Source organism: Thunnus thynnus, chromosome 17 (genome assembly GCF_963924715.1).
Source record: "Thunnus thynnus chromosome 17, fThuThy2.1, whole genome shotgun sequence".
NCBI classification, from domain to species: Eukaryota; Metazoa; Chordata; class Actinopteri; order Scombriformes; family Scombridae; genus Thunnus; species Thunnus thynnus.
In genome coordinates, this window is record NC_089533.1 from 3,311,702 (window position 1) to 3,333,738 (window position 22,037).

General features: G+C 40.1%; 1 protein-coding gene and 1 long non-coding RNA gene across 2 annotated transcripts in view; one reads left to right on the forward strand and one right to left on the reverse strand.

Annotated features, from left to right (window-relative positions):
* The window catches only part of gsg1l (gsg1-like), a 47,290-nt gene that overhangs the window by 15,982 nt on the left and 9,271 nt on the right, over positions 1-22,037 (forward strand). Inside the window, exons 2-3 of the mRNA XM_067615588.1 lie at positions 1,834-1,881; positions 18,990-19,142. Of these exons, the coding sequence (XP_067471689.1) occupies positions 1,834-1,881; positions 18,990-19,142 (201 nt within the window). The remainder of the gene's footprint in view (positions 1-1,833; positions 1,882-18,989; positions 19,143-22,037) is intronic.
* LOC137200892 (uncharacterized) lies at positions 10,536-18,725 on the reverse strand. The gene is made up of 2 exons (XR_010932092.1): positions 11,092-18,725; positions 10,536-10,893 (listed from the first exon to the last, which is right to left on the reverse strand). It is a non-coding gene; the product is annotated as an uncharacterized lncRNA (long non-coding RNA).

Genomic DNA, 22,037 nt, shown 5'->3' on the forward strand with positions numbered 1-22,037 from the left:
TGAGAACAAAAACCCACATGAACATAACTGAGAGTTAGTGAGATACGTGACAAGCAGGACATAAACAACGGCTGAACGAGTGATGTTTAAATCACACGCTTCATGTACGTCATCATTTAGTCTGTTTACATAACACTTTTTCGCATTTTGTTTTCATCGATACACCAACTTTTCCACCTCAGTCAAGCATAAAAACTTTGATCACCAGGATACTTATTCTGTCAGTTTTCCAGTGTAAAGCGCACTATATACTCAAAATCTCCTAATTTGTATGTAGAGTATGTGTGCGACTGATTATGTGGCTGAAGAAGGGCATAAGACAGAGCACCCAATAACAATGGACCATACATATTTTGTACTTATCATATAGAACAATATACAGGTTCATTTCAGCGTCTGACTCTTAAATTAGCCTCAGTATCAGGAAGTGAGTCTCTTCATCAGTTGTTTGGGCGGGGGGTTGGTTGGGGGTGCAGTGTGAGGGCGTTTGGTGTTCAGGCTAGTTATGGATGGACCTGCTCGCTGTCTGTGACACTACCGAGGCTGAGTTATGGCTCGCGTTGTGGCTGCTGATCTGTGACCTGCAAGGTCCCACTGAGCGCTGATCAACTCTCTGCAGCCTGAAAAACTGTAATGGAAAAAAAAAAGAGGATACGGCTCTATGTAAAGCACTACATGAACATGAACTCATCGTGTATGAGGTAAATAACATGAACTCACTATGAAGCATTGTTATAGATGTAAATACAACATTCGATAATTCCACTAAACACCACTTTAGTTTTCACTGAGCCGACATAAACATCATGTAGCCGGTTAATTAAGTGATGTTGCAAAGTGATAAACTTGCTCCATTTTTGTCCAAAAACTATTAAAAACAGATCAGTGAGTCACACCGCTGTACTGGGTGACACGTTCCTTCATCATGAAGAGTTTGGTCACGTTAGTTTGTTTAGAAACGCCTCCAAAGACTAATAACAGTGATCAAGTTTTCAGTCTCCAGAGAGTAGTTCTGTGTAAGGCAGACACTACTGAGCACGTGCAGGAACATGGTTTTGTTTACTTTGTTAGCTTGTTGTGCTACATATCACAAACTCTTGACTTTGTACTGAAGTCCTTTGAGCAATTTACAATGTATCACAAAGTCAAACCTGCACGTGCTCAGTAGTGTCTGCCTTACACAGAACTACTCCCCTAAGAGTAGTTCTTTCACACCTAACACACAACAAGAAAGGACATTTAGCTTTATGTGACAATAATGTAAAAAAAAAAAAAGCGCTAGCTTGGCTACCCTCGTTGGTCACATGATCCTCTCCTTGCAGGTCATAGTCGTCTGTCGAGAGTCTCTAACTGAAGATGGTGCTACAGTATATAATGTCAGTAAAGGTGACGATGACAAACTCGTCCTGGCAGTAGAAATTGATCTGCTACAAACAAAGTGTTGTCGGATAAGATGAGCAGCAGGATGACATTCAGGAGTCACTGTGTCTGTTTGTACTGCAGTATTATTAGCTTGTATTCTTTGTAAATCGATTTGAAGCTAACGCTCAATTTATGCTTTTCCCTCCTGGTGTCTCTCCACCTCATGCATTCATTTCCATCCTTACATCCTTTTCTCCTTCTCACTAATCACCTCATCCTCTGCACCTTTCTATCTTATTTTTTCCTCTCCCTCTCTCCCTCTTTTTCTCACTCCCTCTCTCCGCTTCATTCCCAGCTCATTTCACCTTGTATTCCTCACCTTTCCCCACCTCTTTTCCTCTTCACATCCCTCTCTTCCTCCTCCCCTTCACCTCCCCTTTCTTTCTCTGTCTCTCTCTCTCTCTCTCTCAGGTGAGAAGTGTCGGAGCTTCATTGATCTGGCCCCGGCGTCGGAGAGAGGTGAGTAATGACGGTCATTAGGCATCGCCACCACTCCCTGCCGCTCCCCACCTGTTCGTCAGGCCGAGGGGGAACCAGGGAAAAAAAGGACAATATATATATTACAGTACTTTTCAGGACTCTTTTAGTGCTTGTTTGGACTTCTCAGAAGGTTTAGCCACATTTACCTGCAGAGAAGAGGAATGTTATTTTTGCTTCACATCCAAAATTTATTTTTAAATGCAGCCCTCAAAGGTCTCTTAACCTACTACTACTACATAAAAATATATTTTTTACATACAATATAGGTGGATCTGGAAGCTCTGTGATGTAGTGACTACTCGGTTAATGAACTGCTGAAGCTCATACATTATCCAGTCTGGCTGGACTGGAACTGGTCAGTCATGAAAGCTCCCAGAGCTTCTCTCTATTTTATTTCTACTATTCTGTTTACTCCTCCTGGCAATTTGTTCAACATTACACAACATTTAATTCAGTAAAAAGTTTCTGAAGAGGGAAAAAGAAGCTCTCAGAGCTAACAAGCTTGCTTGTAAACTGGTTAACTGGTCACTGACAGAACAAAAACTTCACACAGTTTTAGGGGTGCAAATTGTAAAATTACTTTAATCGATAGTTGGCCACTTGAAGAATCAATAATCGATTAATAACTGCTAATTAAATAAATACGGTGGAGGTTTTTCTATAATAAAACTGTTTTTTAACTACTGACGTCACCTATGTTTGCCGTAAAATCTGAGTAGGGGAGGATGTTGCACAACTCTACACATTTGTGTTTTGGCTTAATAATTTTTAAAAATATTTGGAGATTAATCATGTTTTATACAAGCAACATACACATCTCCGCTACAAATAAACACTTGAAGTTTGTTTCTAGGACCTGATGTTCTTATACAATTGCAAAAGTGGCAGAAATGAAATGTTACCATAAGTTAACTGTGAGAGACGGACGGTTAGTTGTAACACTCGCTAGAAGAGTCTGTTTGAACCAAGCGGCAACAACCACGGCTTGAAACTGAAGCCAATGTGGAAGTCCCTGAAGATGCAATACCGACGGTCACTGGATGCTGGCTCCAACAGACTTTTCAACAGGTCATTATGGTCCATCTTTATATACAGTCTATGGTTTGAACACAATTAATTCAATACAATTCTATCTATATAGTGGATACTGTTTGTGGATCCATCTAAGATAGATGATATCCACACATCTATCCATCCCTCATCTAACCATCCATCTATCATGGATGGAAAGACTGATACATAGATGGATAGATATGTGTGGATATCATCTATCTATCTATCTATCTATCTATCTATCTCCATCCATGATAAATGGATGGATAGATAGGTATGTGTGGATATCCATCTTGTCTTTCCATCTGTATCATGGATGGATGGATTGGTATCCACACCAGTCTATTTATCTATCATCCATCTATTTTTCTACCATTGATGAATATTCAAATGGATGGACCGATGGATGGAGTATAAAATATATACTGACAAGAAACTATGCGTCAAACATTGACACAAACAGCATAGGTCAGCAACAACATATACATTGTTAATCTGAAAACTTTGAACTGTTTCAAAGTTCATTTCAATATACAGTATGTAATAAAAAAAAAGGCTTTAATCTGCCGATCATATTGGCTGACAAACCCTGAAACAAGCACGTCGACACAGTAGCACAAGACAAAAATGAACAAATTAATGATTGTGAAGGCTCAGAATAGTTTGAACTCCCTGAAATGAGCCGAGCTGCTCATTCTCATTCCTTCCCTTTCCTCTCAGTCAAATACTGGCTGCTACACCAGCGAGACAAACCAAAACCAAGGCTTCATTAGATTACCAAAGTAGTCTACGGACTAAAGACACACGTGAAAAGCATGAATTAAAAACACATTCACAAGCCTGACAGCATTTTTTGGGAACCAAAGGAGAAAAAACTGTCAAACCTGAAAAACTAAAAAGGCCAAAATGACCAAACATGACAAACACTAAGAATGTGCTTATGTGGATTATAAGGATTGGAACTACATACATAAAAGTCTTGGGAGCACCCTGGATTAATTTAATGTCACTTATGGAACAAAAAAAGGCCTCAATCAGCTGACCAATATATCTATCTAGCAATATAACAACACAGTTCTATCAGTCTTCTTTTAAACACTTTTAATAAACTCCTTTACGTACAAGGAGCAGGAAGTGCTTATTGGCTTTTAGCTGGAGTAAAAAGCTCCCAGAGATTAATTTTACTCTATGTGTAAACTGATTTGTTCATTCATTTAGTATCGTATCAGTCTTTTTTGAGATGCAAAGCACTCTTAGTCATTCACTGACACTTAACCACTCTGCCCCCAGTCACGACTCACAGGCACGGCACGTTGGGTAAGACCGATTTAATCTATACGAGAACGCTTTGCATCTATGACACAGTGTGTCCTTGTTTTTATCAAAGCGGTTTTTGTCACAGTTGTGACAAATATAATGTTCATACCCTCAGTGCACAATTCATATGCCCACCCCTCATAGAAGACACAATTCACCCATTTCTCCCCTGGGACGGAGGAGGCAAAATCTTCACTGCACAAGGCAATCCTCAGAGGACTGATTTGTTTCATTTTCCTTTTCCTTTGAACTCAAGATCTTTCTTTTGGCCTTCAGCGCTGGTTTTCTGCCTTTTCTCTCTTCTTCCTCTTTTTCTATATTGCCTGTTTGACTGGAGTGTCTGTGAGGATGGCGCTTACACCCTTCTTCTTTACCATGGCAACACTCTTCTGTTGTCCAGCCTTTGGGAAGGGCCCGACCTCAACAGGGCTGAATGCAGGAGTGGGCTCAGAGAGGCCTGGAGTGGGCTCAGAGGGGCCTGGAGTAGACACTGAGGTGGTTCCAGCCTGTAAGGGTGCAGCAAAGTCATTTTCACTGAAGATTTCAGAGCTCTAGGGCCAGACGCCTGTGTATCTAACTCATGACATGATATTTTCAAGGGTTCCCACATGAGGCAAGGCTTTGCCAACAGTGCCAGGTAGGTCTTCATCTAGTGGTCAAGGTGCGTGTTAACTCTACCCTTGAAAGACTGGAACACACTTCTGTCCAGTGGCTGGAGCTTGTGGGTACATTGAGGCGGGAAGGTCAGCAGCACGATACCAACAGACACATGAGAAGCATCGTTATCCAACAAAAGGAGGACTTTGGACTCCTGCGATGGCTTCGTTTGTTGGGCAAAATGGCGTAGGACAACTAAAACTCTTCCTCCTGCATCCATCCTTAACCACTGGCTGCACCAACAGATCCGGTGGGTCCATCACAGATAAAGTGTGCATGGAAATGGGGAATAGAAGTCCCCTGTGCATTGACCGCGACAGCAGCAGTCACCAGGCTACCTCCCTCGACGGATGTCGTGGCCCCAATCTGCTGCAGCCCTTTGGGAGCAATTATCTTTTCTGGAGCTTGCATGGTTGTAACCCCCATTTCATCCATGTCCCAGACATCTTGAGCCTGAAAAACCATGCTTGTCATATGCACTGCCCAGATTATTAAAAAAGTGCCTGTTGAAGCTTGAGGCCTTGACCAAACTGGTTGTTTGTGGCTTCCTGATGGACAATGTGTGGTTAAACTTAAGGAAAGACGTCATTCGGTCGTTTCCTGCCGTCTCAGATGTCTTCCAGGAGGGTTAGAGTTAGGGTTAGATAGGAATTGTATATATTTATGTGTTTCAGAAATCGACAAACATTGTCGGATGCAATTCTTTAGCCGATGAGGATGTTTCATATGCTGTTAGAAAATAAAAGCACTTAATCTGAAGCATCCCGGGGCCTTCATTGTGATTATATTGACAGAGGAGGGAGAACAAGGAAAGTGACGTATTAATTGATTTGTACAAGCTCAGTCTTTATGTAGGCCTTGATTTATGGGACACCTGTACGCTGTCAAACATGAGGATGAGGCTTTATGTTCATGTCCAAATGTTGCAGCAGATTTTAAACCAAACGTGGAAATAAAATCACATTTTTGTTTCCATCAACCACATTCTGAAGAGGAGATAAAAAAGATTCACCTTATCAGAGGAACACAGGTTTCCTTTGCTGCTACCACCTGATATATTTATGTTACTGTACCTTCATGAATTAATTGATTTACTATTTTTCATTTTCTGCGGCCGGTATTTGTCTTTTTTTGTTGCTGTCATCTCTGTTTTTGTTCTTATTTTTCTCTTTAGCACTTTTTCCACCTCAGTCAAGCACAGAAACTCTTGTATATTTAGGCTTTTTTTTTTTTTGGTATGATGTGCAAAATAGAACAGAAGAATATATTTCTGTGTATCTGGATCCTGGATAATGAGAGAATATCTGGGGTAACGCATAAATATTCCTCTTAACGGAGGATAAGAGCAGGTTATTTCTAACAGCACGTGGTGTTTATATCCTGCCGCTAATGAAAGGAATATCTGAGCGTCCAGAAGAAAGGGAATATTTTGGTGCATGTGGGCGTAGCCTCTAATTCGCCATTTCATGCCGAGCAGGTAGTTAATAATGAAAGTTCTCTGACGGTTTCATCTGTTAATGCCATCTGGAAGAAGAACAGGAGTGTTGCACGGAGCAGTGGTGGATGATATGATGTATTGAGCGGGGCGACCTTGCTCCTCACACAAGGATACAATATGTTAATCTGTCGTCCTTTGAGCCCTACATGCTCGCTGCTGGGTTTTATAACACAGCTGCTCCACAGTCAGCTCCAAGTTTGTTGTTAATGAAAACTGAAACAAACAAACAAGAAAAAAAATTCTAAATTGTTTACAAGAAAACATTCAGAGCAGCTTGGATTTAGAATTACAGAGCAGAACCCCACCAACAATTCATTTTAATGTTTTTTTTAGGAATTATTAACTGTAAGCCTCAATGTAAGTACAGATTAAAGGTATTTTGTTTTTTTTTTACCCAGAAAAACATAAGTTCTCACATTTTTCAGCCCTGAGTACATCAAGCTCCCACAACATCTGAGTCTGTATGTAGCCTGCCAGGTGAAACTCAGGGAAAATTACAAGGAAAGTTTATTTGTATTCAAAGTGCTTTACCTAGAGAATAAAAGGCATCAAGACAGAATATAAAAGCAACACAAGGCAAAGTAAAAAGACATTTAAATACAATTAAAAGTGCTAAATTTGGAAATAAAAAGAAGCTAAAATAGTATAAGACAGATAAAACAGGAGTTCTGTTTAAGATATTAATCCTACAGGGGACATATTCTGCTTTTTGTGATTTTCTGCTCTGTTATGATGTTGGATATCTAACACAGTCAAAGTTCCAAAAGTTGAGGTGAACTTGTGTAGAAATGCTCTCTGGGCTTCAACCTGCTCTGAACGCTTTGTTTGTGAAGGTTTTTGTCGATCTCGCCAACTGTTGTGGAGAAATTCAGAGCGATGGTCAACACCTCGGAGAAGAAAGCGTACAGGAGCCTTGATGTCTTATGCTGAGAATATTTATTGAAACACTCAGCCAAGCGGAGAACAGAAACAGTAAACATCAAGGTGTCTCTTCCTGTTCTCCCTGCTGAAGGTCTGACTTTTAGTCTTTAACCCCAACAAATCATCCAATGATATGTAAAATGAGTCTAATTGGTTCACTGGTTTCTAAACAAAGAACTGCACTTTACCTGTGTTAGTTCGGGTCACGTTGCATGAAGCTTCAACATCATCATGTCTAGGGCAGTGATTTCCTACCAGGGGTACTTGTACTACTACTGGGGGCACTTCTGCTGTAGCCATTTTTGATTAGCTGGGAGTTAGGCAGCGTCACGTACTACCAAGATGGCGACAGCTGGAGCGGCTCACTTTGAGCTTCAGAACCGCTCTTCAGAAACCAACGGGTGATGTCACAGTGACTACGTCCATATTTTTATACAGACTATGGTGAAAACTAGTTAGCAAGCGAGCAGAGGAGATGAAATGGCTAAAACTGATGGATAAATGGTTGGAACGTTCAGCCTTCGCCTCTCCATGTGGATGCAGTTCGAATGCAAATTTGACCAAACCAAACGAAACATCAACAGTTCTCTTGTATGGAAATATTGTAGCCTCCACTATTATAACCACTTTTATATGATTAATAATTAAATAACATCCAGTTTGAAATTAATTCAAATGAACACATTTGGAACATAAATGGTGGTGTTGATGAAGGTTCATCGGACCGGGCTGTGGGGGTCTTACAAAGAAGATTGGGAACCAGTGGTCTAGGGAGTCTCGGGCCATCTCCCTGACCTTGGTTACCGGGACAACGCAGGTTCGCTCTTTATCAGAGTGGCTCCAGTTTTCCGCAAACAGCACAGAAAAGTACTCTGAGTCTCAAGGAAAAGAGAACTTGAAAAACTTTCCATTTTTGACATTTTCTTAAAGTAAATGATTAATTGATTAATCTCAATCTTAATTGATAGGCTCATTGGTAATGAAACCAAAATCATTAGTTGTAGCCATAATTTAATTCAATAAAGTCACTTAAGTGGGTGAAAATAATTCAGTGTTTCATCCTCGTTTCAGAGCTCAATCATTAAAACAATAATCTTGTTAATGAGAATCCCTGTGGGTCTAAATTCTTATTAAATCTGGATTCTTGATACGGAAACCCTTAAAAAATGGTGTCAAAAATGTATCACAGGCAGAAACTCTTGACATTACGCACCATTGACACACTTATGAACACACACACACACACGTAGAGTAATTAAAGATATAATTATCTCTATTTCAGATGAGGCTCGGTCTGATGAGCTGCTTCCTGTTATCAGTCCTGCAGGCTGAGTTTTATTTACTGTCTTCAGTTTAATGAAGTCTCAGAAAGCTCTGATACATATTCAATAAGACAGAAACGGGGGAAAATTGTTTTGGTCAATATGTCAATATTTTTATATTTTCCCTTACAGACATTTTATCCCCCTTGGAATTTGTTTCTGTCGACTGGTTGGAAATTAAAGCTGCAGCTAACGAGAAACTAGAGAGTGAAGTCAGACTGATGCTGCACCTTCATTAAAAATCTGATCTGTCAGTCAAAGATTCAATATTAACCATCAAGACCAGGGTGTCGTTTGTACCGAGGATGTCCCTCTCGCTTTTAAAATTTCAAGTTGACTTTCTTACTAAACTCTCTCCCGACATCGTCCTCTTAATCCAGATGACAGAAGAAAGGAGTTGATAACAATGTAAATATGTTTATCTGAGTCCTCTTCTATTATTAGTTAGTAAAGCTCAAGCGGTAACCTCCGGGGCTGTAAAATGAAGCCAATGTGGAAGTGCCAAAAACTGCAGTTCCTTGAACGGCCACTTGAGGCTCCAAAAGCGAGTCAATCCCCATAGACCCCCATGTTAAAATGCCCAACTTTACAGCAGAAATAAACATGTTTACAGCCTGGTACAAACAACGGTTTTGGTCTCTGTAGCTAATTTCTCCTTTCATGACAACTGTACGGGGGGTGAATTTTTTTATAACTCGCCCGTTTAAGTTTTATTAAACCGTAAAGTTATGCATAATGAAGGACATGGCTGCTTTGAGTGACAGGTCCGCCAGCCGCTAGGTGGCTTGTTTCAGCCATTCGGCCCGCCTCTTTGCCCATTTTTGATTGGCTGGGAGTTAGGCAGCGTCACGCACTGCCAAGATGGCGACGGCCGGAGCGGCTCACTTTGAGTTTCAAAACCACTCTTCAGAAACCAACGAAAGGGTGACGTCACGGTAACTACGTCCATATTTTTATACAGTCTATGGTAAAGCTTTATTTATTCAGGAAGTCTCACTGAGATCAAGAACTCTTTTGCAAGAGAGACCTGAGAAAAGGTTACATAAAGATCACACTCACTGACATTAAATAATCAAAATCATAAATATGAAATTATGAAAACAGCTGATAAAACTTTAAAGTTCCTCAGAGGTGTACGAGACGAGCCCAGGAATATAAAGAAGTTGAATTATTTCAGAAACATTATATTTTAGTCTAACAGTCTATCTGTGTGGATACAAGAGCACACAGACACAGTGACCTCTGACCTCAAGGCATGAAAGACGTCAGGAAAAGACATGGAACAGAACTAAAAACCCCAGCGTCCTCCCGCCGTCCACGAAGGGAAAATGGACAGTTTTTGGAATTAAAGACCTTGTTTTTCTTTTCAGATACAGACTGACCCAAACTGGTCTTCTACTAGCTCACCCTCTCTGTGTGTGGGGGATACATCACATTCCTTTGAGTCGATCCCTCTACTCCTCTTTTTTTTAAAAACTCACAATAAATGTCTGATGCCACTAAAATGTATCTTCTTGTTTCAGAACATGTAATTATTTTGGTATTATGGAAATTCAAACCTACTTAGTGACCTTTTCAGTAACAGCTTTTACGACAATGATATAAGAACGTGCCAGTACCACATGAGTGTATTTGATATCAACCAGTATAAGGCTAATACTTAGTCATGGTTTGCTAGTATCGTGCAGACCTTAGATGGGTTCCACTGTCACATAGTTTTAGCTACAGATAAGAAAATGCAGTTATGTTTTTTTATTATTCTTTATTTAGTTATATTATGCAATATCTAAGTGTTTTCACACTGGTTTCATGATGTTTCAGCACTGACAACTGAAATGAGCATGTAGCGTCCGTCCTTCCATCCATTTTCCGCCGCTTATCCAGGACCAGGTCGCAGTAGCTTCAGACTGAGTAAAGAAACCCAGACATACTTCCTGGAGGATCCTAGGGTGTTCCCAGGCCAGCAGAGATATGTATTCCCTCCAGCATGTTCTGGGTCTGCCACCGGGGTCTCCTACCAGTTGGACGTGACTGGAACACCTCCAGAGCGTCCAGGACGATCCTAACCAAGTGCCCAAACCACCTCAGCTGGCTCCTTTTGATGTGAAGGAACAGCGGCTCTACTCAAAGCTCACCTCGGATGTCCTTCCTGTCTCAGCCTTGCCAGTCATCATGTCCCGTTCGTTGCATTTCAGACGTTGGCCTCAGAAAAGAAACTCTCACCTTAGAAGAAAGACCGAGCACCATCATCCATTGCACGCTGTTTGCCGCATGAATAATCCAGTATTTTTGTAATCTCCTATTTCTTTTTTACCTGTAGTTATTATTTTTTTGACTCTTGAAGATTGTTTGGTAAGTTAGAGCTCCAGCATCCAAACTCTGTCAGTCTGCCACTGAACACAACAAGACAGGAACACACACTGTGTTGCCTCAGCCGAGTCTCAGACTGGATTCACCCTCCTGGGAAGCAGTGAACCAAAGCGCTTCACTGAACCTGCTGCAGCGCTTCTCATCTGGCGATCACCCCGGCGACCCGAGGATCACAGAGTCGGCTTCGCCTCGCTCTGCGCTCCCCGGGAAGTTCGCCTCATCATCAGCCTTTCATCACCACGGAAACCGTAGGAAAACCATCTGCCTTGCTGCTGTCTCAGAGTTGATGCAAAGAGTGATCCAGAATTAAATTTTTATTGGCTTTACTGCACTTTTGACTCGTTTTTGATAACATTCACTCATTAATTCATTCATTCTGTTGGCAATAACTTACATTAATTAACCCATTCGTTCATCCATTCATTCGTTCATCCATTCTAGTTGTTTATATGTATATATGCTTAGTGGTTCTTCATCTCTGTCCCTTGGTAGTTCAATAAACATCTTGATTTATCACCAAATCATTGTATTTGTATATTCCTTTGAAGCAGAGATGGAGATCCCTGAGCTCAGAGTTTCAGACATTCATTTGATCTCATTAATTTTCCTCCTGATTAATTAATTAATTAATTACTGGAGGCGGTGCCCCTTTTAATTACGAGTGCCTGATATTAATTTCCAAGTGTAGTAATCCCCTACAGAGGACACACACAGCAACAAGCTTGATGAGCAGCTTCGAGTGACTTGATATTCTGTGTTTGCCCTGAGTTTCGTCTCTCAGGCGACATCCAGTCTGTCCGTCCTGCCGTGTTAGGAGAGTTTATTGGGGAACTTGGGGCGATATGTAGCCTGAGAGCGAGACTGCAGGCAACACTCAAGGCTGAACAAATTACAAATTACCTTCACTGCATGTTTTTGGTGTAACCTAAAATATATTTTTATTTACAAATAATATTTTCCTAAAACACACTAGAATTAAACATCTATGAAATAAAGGCAGTAAAGGACAGCACTTTATGTGGTAAAGATGCAATTATAACATCATGTGTTGTAATATGTTATATTTAGTTGTTGTGTCCAAATTCAAACAGCACAGACTGTTGCACATCATCCTCTCTCTCAAGTTTTTCAAATTTCCTTTATTGGCATTGTAATAATTAATTTCCAAAGTAGGTTGTACAAGGTTAAAAATATAATAACTGATATTATAAAACAGATTGTAAGAAAATAACTGGAGAAGCCCCTTAACCTTTTAGCACTTTGTTGATTTTTACACTTGTTGTTTATGACATTTCTTATGAACTTGTTTACTTTCAGTTGTTACAGAAAAAGACCTTCTGTCTAGCGTTCTTTCTCATTGCACTTGTACTTGGTCAGCTACCTGAGAATTTGCACGACAGCTCTTTTGAGTCACTGTCCTCTAACGCTTGATGGCCTTGCCTCTCTTGTAAGTCACTTTGGATAAAAGCGTCTGACGCTAGACGACCTGAGACGGTTCTATGATGACAGAGTTGGTCAAGTGATGGTTAAAAATACTAATAATAACATATCCAATTAAATTTGGGTTTAATCACCATGAACGACAGACTTTGGATGATGTGAGGCGTCCTTATTTGGTACCATTTCAAGTACTTCTGTATTATGAAGCGCAAAGTCGGATACATCGGCGCCATCAGAAAAGTTTCCCCGTCGTAAAGTCAAAATTGGCGTGACTGCTATTTACAAGTTCGAATCCCGTAATTACGACAATATGACATGAATGTGGCATTAGATTCAGTGGTGCTTTTAGCCAAATGATAACTTTAGCAATCTAATGCTAACATGACAATGCTAACATGAAGATGCTAAGCAGATATAATGTTTACTATGTTCACTACCTTAGTTTTCGTGTGTTAGCATGCTAACATTTGCTAATTGGCACTAAACACAAAGTATAACTGAGGCTGATGGGAATGTTGTTAGTTAAATTTTGACCTGATGGTGGCGCTACATGAAAAGTTGAAGGATCACCACGGTCAGTAGGACTCATCCTTTGGGAAACATGAATGTCAGAACCAAATTTCATGATAATCCATCCGATAGTTGTTGAGATATTTCAGTGTGGAGCAAAGCAGTGGACCGACACGCTGCTCGTGTGGCTTTAAAGAAAACATCACGTCGAGGAAACGCTGTTCAGTTTACGTCCTGTTTGTTATCCTGAAGGTTTCAGCTGCTGAGACTCTGCAGGTTTGCAGTTTCTCCTTCAGACGGCCTGATAGGAGCAGCTGTCACATTAATTTTGCACCTTATCGTAAAGTGGTTAGTGATGCTTTTATCGCTGATGCCTCCAGAGGTTTCTGCTCATCCTCTCACTCCTCTCGTCTTAGCTTCATTTCTCTTTACTGGCTTTCCTCTGCCCTCTAACTCATTTTCTTTTATCATAAAAACAGGTTTTTATTTCAGATTTTTCTCTCGGACTCAGAGTTGGTGCATTATACTCAATCTGCCTGTTTCAGATTCATCACTGCTCCTCTGACTATCTATCTGTGTCTGATTTCCTAAAGCGGTCTGCTCTGACGCTGCATTCACTGTCCCATGGGAAACACTGTAGATACGAGCTTCTGTGTCATTTCATGTCGTTTTCTGATTGGTTTGTTTTATTGACGTGGATGTTGACGTGCAGCAGCAGTCACGCTGTGAGAATTTGGTCTTAAATTTCTCTCTCTGTCAGCAGTTTGCCTCGGACGAGTCTCACAGTGAGATCTAGGATTGACAACCAAAGATTTCACCATGTTTCTCTCACGACTGCCAAACTTTCATCTCAAACAGCCCAAAACTGCAGAGTGTAAAGGGCCTTTAGCTGCAGAAGAAGAGTTATATCTCTGCCATTGCTTTTAATTAAACTTTAGGATGCACCGTAATTCTTTCTTTCTCCTTTTTAAAATTCTGCCTTTTAACTCTGTTATTACTCTCAATGGGCCTCATAGAGGAAGCACTCGTACGAACAGATTCATTCTTAAGATGCATTTGTGGCTTTCATCAATCTTGTAATACTCAGAGTTTTTTCTTAGGAACGAAAAAGAATTACAATCAGTCCAGAGCTGTTGTATGCATCATGAATAGATCATTTCTGCCTTTCTTCAATGGGAGAAACACTTGTTTGACTAACAGTTATAATGTCCTAATCTGAGTTAATTTAGAGTTTAAATATGATGCTGGAATTAACAAAAATTAAATGTATAACTACAATAAGCTTAATGCAAAATAAATATTCTGTTTACTACAGTATCACCATCATGGCTGCTAATTTAAGGAAAGTTTTTTTTTAGATTTTATGACTTTTATTGGCATATTTTGGTAGTAATTGTTCCTCCGTGTCTCCCTGCAGGTCTCTGTCTTGTATCATCGTCTGTTGCAGCTGACAGTTTAATATCACCTGTAGACTATAATAATAATAATATTCTCTCATCTAATATAATCTAATGTCACGTTCCTTGACCGCCTCGCTTTAGAAAGATGTTTTTTTTTTAGCATCTAACTTCACGTCAAAGCGTTCCCTCTCTATTTCTGTCACAGTAGAGCTGCTCTCGTGGCACGTCGATGGCAGCTGGATTCATATTTTCTAATTGTTTTGGATCTTCTGCTTCTGACATTCACTCTGAATTTGTTGTTTTTTTCCCTGCTGATTTATGAAAGCAGGACTTGAAGCTGCATGGTGCTTTTAGTCTTTGGGAAACTTTTTTGTGTGAATGAAACTCGCCCCCAAGTGGAGCTGAACGTGCTAATAATCATAATCTCATGGATCTCATCATCCTCATGAACAGGTGGGATTCATCAGGCTGAAACAAGCGAGTTCAGGCCGTTAAGAGAGTTTGTTGAATCCGACTTGGAACGCTCGTAAGAGCAAACCTCACAGAGAAAAGTAAAAAAAAGTAGAGTTTTAGGATAAAGATATGCCCAGTGTCCCCTGTGAAACACTTTGAATATAGAAATAAGGTTGTCTTGCCTAGAGAGAAGTGTCACACAAAATTATGGATCAATTTTGGCTTTTCAGGGATCCTGTAGCTCCCCTTTCGACTAAGTGATGTTGAAATTGAAAACTCAGCCTGGAGGTCGCGCTTGTACCTCATCTACATCCCTGACAGAGCAGAGTAAGCAGAGCAGAGCAGATAATCCTGTTTAATTCTGTGTCATGAGCCTCATCCATTCAAGAGGAGCTTCTGCCTTTTAGAAATTATAAATGTGGAGAGCTGTGGAGGGAAGGAAAAAAAAAAAAAAAAAGCAAGTTCTGGTAGTGAGAGTGGATCCCCGAGGGCGGCTACAGGATGACAACTCCTCTCTGCTTTAAAAATGTTCACATTTCCAGAGAACGAAGCAGTACAGTAACGTGTTCATCATCCCTGCATCATGTCTTATTTTTCCTTCCTCTCGCAGTATGACCAGAGGGCGTCTGTAAAGAGACAATCAATGTGTGCCAAACAAGCAGGTGGAGAAATCAAACACATCCTCCCTCCCCTTGTCCTGTGGGCCGATCGCAAAACAAATATCTCCTCTTGTTTTTGAGCTGCGAGTGTCATGTCCCGCTTGTCGTGGCGAGATGCATCATCATTCTGCAAAGATTCATTAGCAGTTTCCGGGTTATCGAACAACGAAGGGATGAATGAAGACAAAACGAACGGAAGGACAATGTCTCCGCCCTCAGTTTGTGCCTGGAGGACAAAAAAAAAAAAAAAAAAGGGCAGACATCTAATATTTGCATCCTTCTCTGCACATGACAGGACCCGGAATGAATGTCGACACTGATGCTTTATGAGGGAAGAAATGTTTTTTTCAAGGAGAAAAATAAAAATCGTGTGTCAAAAAAAGTTTAATTTTATTACGTTAATGCTCTGGGTGTTATTATCTGCAGAGACTAATTCAAAGCTGTGTAAAGGTGGAATTATTCACCAAAGACACATGTAAACGTCTCATAGGAGGGTGTTATGGGTGATTGTAGGTCGCAGAAGCTTGTAGAGGAACCAAAGCACACACCTCTCATTCGATAACAAGCAGGTTGATTGATTCATTTCTTGTCCAGATGGGAGTCAGAACTTAAGATGAAAACAAATGTAAACATACTACATACAAGTATGAAAGAAACAGCCAAGAGACTGCAAACATCTCAGAGCGTCTCCTCTGCACAACGACCTTGATACATGATGTTCATATAGCTGTAAACAGTCCTGGACGCACCGGGATTAAAAACTGCAACATTTCACAGATAATTCTTTCATCATGATCAGTGGATCGGCTCACGTGGGAGTAAATCTGTGCAGATTTTTCACCTTGAGTTCAAATTTGGTTACCTTTGACTCCATTGACCAGTAGAAAGCCATCTTGACGGTGCTGACCTTTAAAGGGACGGAGAGCCGGAGAGTCCAAAATTGAGAAAATGATCATTCACTTTGATTTAACTTGTCGAGTAAAAACTTTCCTAGAATGATACAAATTTTCAAATGGATAGTACGAATACAGTTCATCTTTTGAATAAACTCTGTAAATGTATTGTCCCATTAGTGACTGAGCTAAGCTAACAAGTTTGCTAACTGACCGTTGACAAGCTTGTTACCTTGGAGAGCTTCAATTTCTCTCTTCAATAACTTTATTAAACAAAATGGTATGTAATGGTGAACAAAATGCCAGGGGGAAGTAAACAACAGTAGAGAGAAAATAGAGAGAAGCACCAGCAGCCATTGTGACTGACTAGTGCTAGCCCGGCTAGAGAGTTAGCAGTTAGCTCGCCAGCTAAAGCAACTAGCCTAGCGAGTCACTATGTCACCGAGCTTCCAGATGCACTTATTTTGTGTGGATGTAACTTTGTGGTTTGACCGCTGCTTTGGGAAGGAGGTTGATTTTGGATAGTTTGAATGTACTGTAGCATCTTAGTTTAACACTCATGTCTCATCTCCATCCAACAATCAAATACGACCAAGTAGTTTTAGCCAGTTCTCTATGAACATCCATGTAAATTTATGAGGAGCATATGTACAAGTAGTTTTTTTTAGTAATAAAAACAGCAAATTTCCTTCAAAAATGGCAATTTGATGTAAAATATATGGGCAAAAGATAGAAACTTTTGATGTAGTTGACCTGTGTCCACAAATATATTTTTATTTAAATTTTGTAATCACATCTCTGGTTCTCAGAGGACAAATCCCACTGACTTTGGGTGAAATTGCCTTTCAGCTATTTGATAGATTGCCATGAAATTTGGTTCAGACGTTTATGTTCCCTATAGATGTAAAGGTAAAACCCTTTTCTAATTTTACTCAGTTTTCTTTGGTTCTTGTACAGCTGCTGGTGATAAGACAACATTAGACACTGATGTGAGTTGTATTTAGTTAAATGACAAAAGGACTAGAAAAGTATTCATCACAATTTATATTAAACTAAGATACTTGTCAGTATTATTTTAGTGCAGAAACTCAGGTGTCGTATCAACACACTAAAGACTGACTCCATATTCACTTTGTATTACCTGTAAGTGTTTCCTCTAACGTATGCGCAATAATTTGACAAAAATATGAGTGTTTGGTGCAAACTCTCATCCCTCAGCGTGAACCTGCTCGCCACAGACAGATTTCACCTTGTAGTTCTTCAGCAGGTCTCAGTGGTGTTTCTCCCTGAGCTCCGCGTGGAAAACCTTCAGATGTCTGACAAGTTGAAACCCTGACCTCCGGAGTCCAGGAGCTCTCTCAACACAATTTTGTGTTTCTTTTTTGTGGGTTTTTATATCGGTGTGCAAGTGTGAGAAAGCGACATGGTGTTGAAGGGGAAAATATAGTCAGAATAAGAGGAGAGCTATATCCCATAAGTCACTGCTGCATTCAGTTTGATGTATTTTCTTTTCTGGCATGATTCCCAGACTCTGTGTGTCGTCTGAATGACAACACCTGCTCGAAACTCTTACTTAAGATTTTCATTTCAGAACATGGTTATTTTAAAGGTGCTATATGTAAGAATTGGCCGCCTGTCAAATTCATACTCCACACTCCCAAGCAAATTAGGGGCAGCATATCACCAGAAAGCTGGGTTGTCCACTCCCATATCGTAAGAAACAAGGAAATACACATTCCCTCCCTTAGATTTTTGGTCCCTCCCCCTCCTCCTTCACTGTCTCCCCAGACACATCACCACCACCACCATCACTCACTGAATATAGCGTAAAGCCTGCTGTTTACAGTCGTCAAGATATCAAAATGCTACAGAGACATTAGAACCAGCAGTAAATTCACGGTTTAAACCCTTTTGCCAAGAAACCTTTCCGAGAGGTCCTGTAAAAGCAGTTAATGTCCAATCAATTAACCAAACTTTATTTGTATAGCAGCTTTCATAAAGGTAAATTAGCACAAATCAAAGTGATTCACAGATGACTGACAAGCCGATAATATGACAGAAGAAATGTAGAAAGTAAACAGTCAAACGAAAAACAAAAAAACATTATCCCTGTAAGTTGAAAGGTCACCTTGCTCCGCCTCTTCCTGCCAGCTAAAGCGAACTCTGTAAAAACTACAAGTCGTATAAGCAGCTAGAAGTCTTCCCTCGCAAAATGTGATTTAATAAATGAATGACGTTGGTTCGTGGCAGCAGTTTAATTGACCTGGGATGCGACATGTTTGTTGACAAGTCCATCTCCACATATTGAGATCTGATCATAATGCGGGCACTGCTAATTAGCGTTAGCTTAAACTCTGTTAGCATCCAGGACTGGTCTTGTGTCTGTTATTGTACTGAACTGTGTGATTGCAGTTAGGTCTTTTTATTCTCCACATATTGATGTAGTTAGCTAATGATAAGAGTTCTTCACAGCAGCCTCAAGCAAGTTTCATTATTTAAGATTTGAGACTCTAGTTATGTATATTTATTATATTAGCGTCTGTGTGTGTGCTGCTGGTTTATGTTTGTGTATAACTAAGTTGTGTGTCCTGTAGGTGTGCTGTGGTTGTCGGTGGTGTCGGAGGTGCTTTACATCCTGCTGCTGGTGGTCGGCTTCAGTCTGATGTGTTTGGAGCTTTTTCACTCCAGCAATGTCATCGACGGACTCAAACTGAACGCCTTCGCCGCCGTCTTCACCGTGCTGTCCGGTAAGATGGACGCCAGATAACACACACACACACAAATCCACACACGCTAGGTTTGTACAGCAGAGTAATTACCATTTTAAATATGACTTTTCTTCTAGCAACACCAGTAGGTCAATATTTCTACTTGTCCAAACTTTCAGTTATGCAGTTATGCAACTTAATGATCACATTCCTATATTGGCCTGAGCTGTATTTTGAGCTTAATGGAATACTTGGACATTTTCGGATATTTCCTTGTTTGCCAAGAGTGAGATGAGATCAATATCAATCTCATGTCTGTCCATTAAAAACAGAACTAGAGCCAGAGCCCAATAGTTTAGCAAACACCTGCCCGTAAAACCACGTTTCCTTTCATTTTTACAACGTGTTTTTGTACGAATGAAACAAACCAGATACATCTTGTTAATGAGCTTTCGAGGCTGGCTGTTTTCCCTTGTTTCCAGTCTTATCACCTCCTGGTAGTGACATATGTAATGCAGAGACTTGAGGAAGACTCGTCAATGTTATTCCTGTTAGGCCTGTTAATATACTAACAGACGTTTAGATCATAACTGTCTGTACCAGATTTCATGGCAAATACATCTAATCTAATTGTCAAGATATTTTACTTTGGACCAAAGTGTTGCATCGACAGATCAGTGCAACTAACACACTCAACGTTACTTGTGAAACGGTTAGCATGGGTAGTCTGCTACCATGCTATACTATGTCTGACAACGCAGAACTGTGACAAGACGTCATACAGAGGAAAATAACATTCTGATTTAGGTAAAAACATGTTTTTTTTTTTATCTGGCATCACCTGCAGGACAGATTATTTAGATTGACAATAATAACTTGACAGTTTCTCACATTTTTAGCTATGATTGTGAGTATAGTCAGAGAGATGGATCATACTTTTAGATAACACTGGGCTAATTTAAAGGAGATGTAGCTACTTGATGCGTCTATTCTTTTTTTACTTTATTTTATTTGATTCATTTGTGTGTCCTGTCCTGTCAGTAACACTTTACTTATAATCCCCCGATTGTATTTAGCATTTATGAGCAGTACATAAACATTATGGCTGCAACTGATTATTATTTTCATTATCTATTATTCTGTTGAGCATTTTCTCAATTAATCGATCAGTTGTTTGGTTCATAAAATGATGGAAAATATCGATCACTGTTTCTCAATGTCTTTAAATGTCTTGTTTTGTTCACAACACAAAGATATTCAGTTTATTCACAGCAGAAAACCAGAAAATATCCACATTTAAGAAGCTGGAATCAGAGAATATGGACATTTTTTCTTTAAAAAAATGACAAAACAATTAATTATTATAATTTATCAAAATAGGGTGGTGATTAATTTAATAGTTGGCAACTAATTGATTAATCGACCAATTGTTGCGGCTCTAAACGAGATCTCCTCCTGGATGCTGGTATATAAACTGATAATGAATGCCAACATAGTAAAACACAGTTGGAATAATATAAAATATGTCTTCATAGGAGACATTATACTCGCTGACAAAACTTAAAAATGTCTTTTTATCTGCTTATAACTGAATTATAATGTCTTATAAATAAGGGAGGTTAAAGTAAAGTTTCACCAAGGGTTAACAAGGGTTAATAATAACAATAATAACGATTTGAAGCTAACTCTGCAGCAGGATCCGCTCTACAACAACACTGACAGACATCATATTCCTCTAACACACTTTCACAGTGAGAAACGTTCTGAGAATTACGAGGGAAGCGGAGAGCGAGACTGATGCAGATTTGCGAGAGGTCGTCCGGGGTCGGAGGTTATCCTCTGGCAGCCGCCGCTCTGTTAGGCGCCAGGGATTTTTCTCCCAACTCATGTTAAACCTCTTACACAAGAAGTTGGCTCTGCGTCCACCACGCTTGCACACTGCTCGCTGCCTCCTCAAGCTTCTCTGAGGAGACCAGACATTCTTTCTACAGCACATTTTATATTCTTTTAAAGGCTTTTTTTTTTTTTACCACAAACCTCCTTTTTTTTTTTTTTTTACCCATCACGCCACGAGTGATAGATGTGATCTGAATTACATTTCTGAATGACATGAGAAGCTGATGGATATCCTTCAGCCGATCGACGTTTTGAAAATCGATATCAGTCCAGCCTTTATTAGTGAGACGAGATCCTAGAAGACAATAGAGCACATAAACAGTTTCCAACTGTTAATGTGTGTTTCTGCTTGTTCCAGCACTTCCTTACAATATTAAACACTGATCCACTGATAACAACCACCAAAAATTTGTTTTGTGCACACATTTTTACTGCTCACTAGCAGTCAGCGCCAACCTCACTAACAATGCCGAGGTCCTGACATCACTTCCTGTCTATCCTCTGTTTCACTAGTAGGCTCTTTTATACAGAAACGCCACATTATAGCCATAAAGGATCCGTCATCAAGCTGCCTTTGCTTTTTTATACTGAACCAAACAATGTTAAGCATATCAGCGTATCAGCGTATCAGAGGCGTGACGTGAAACATCAGCTCGCTGATCCGGCTCTGTGACGACCTCCGTAACCTGCTTATTGGCGGAGCAACTCTGCCGCCTGACTCCATGTCCGTACCTTTTATACAGAGCAGCGAGGTGGAATAAAGGCGTAGCTTTCCCGCCTTGAACAAGCTTGTGTTTCTTTCATCTTTCTCTCTGAAAAAATTATGTGTTTTCCTGACGTTTACCTTGCATATTCTAAGAAAGTCAGCTCCTCTACAGCAGCCGCTATCAGAAATCTAAACCTTTGTTATTTTAACAAAGTTAAGCAACAGAAAAAAACTACAGCTCCCATTAAAAGAACTACAAGTGCAGCAGCAGCACGGGTACTGTAACTAAGTTTCATCCATACTCATAAAACTCCCCGATGCTTTCTTTTATT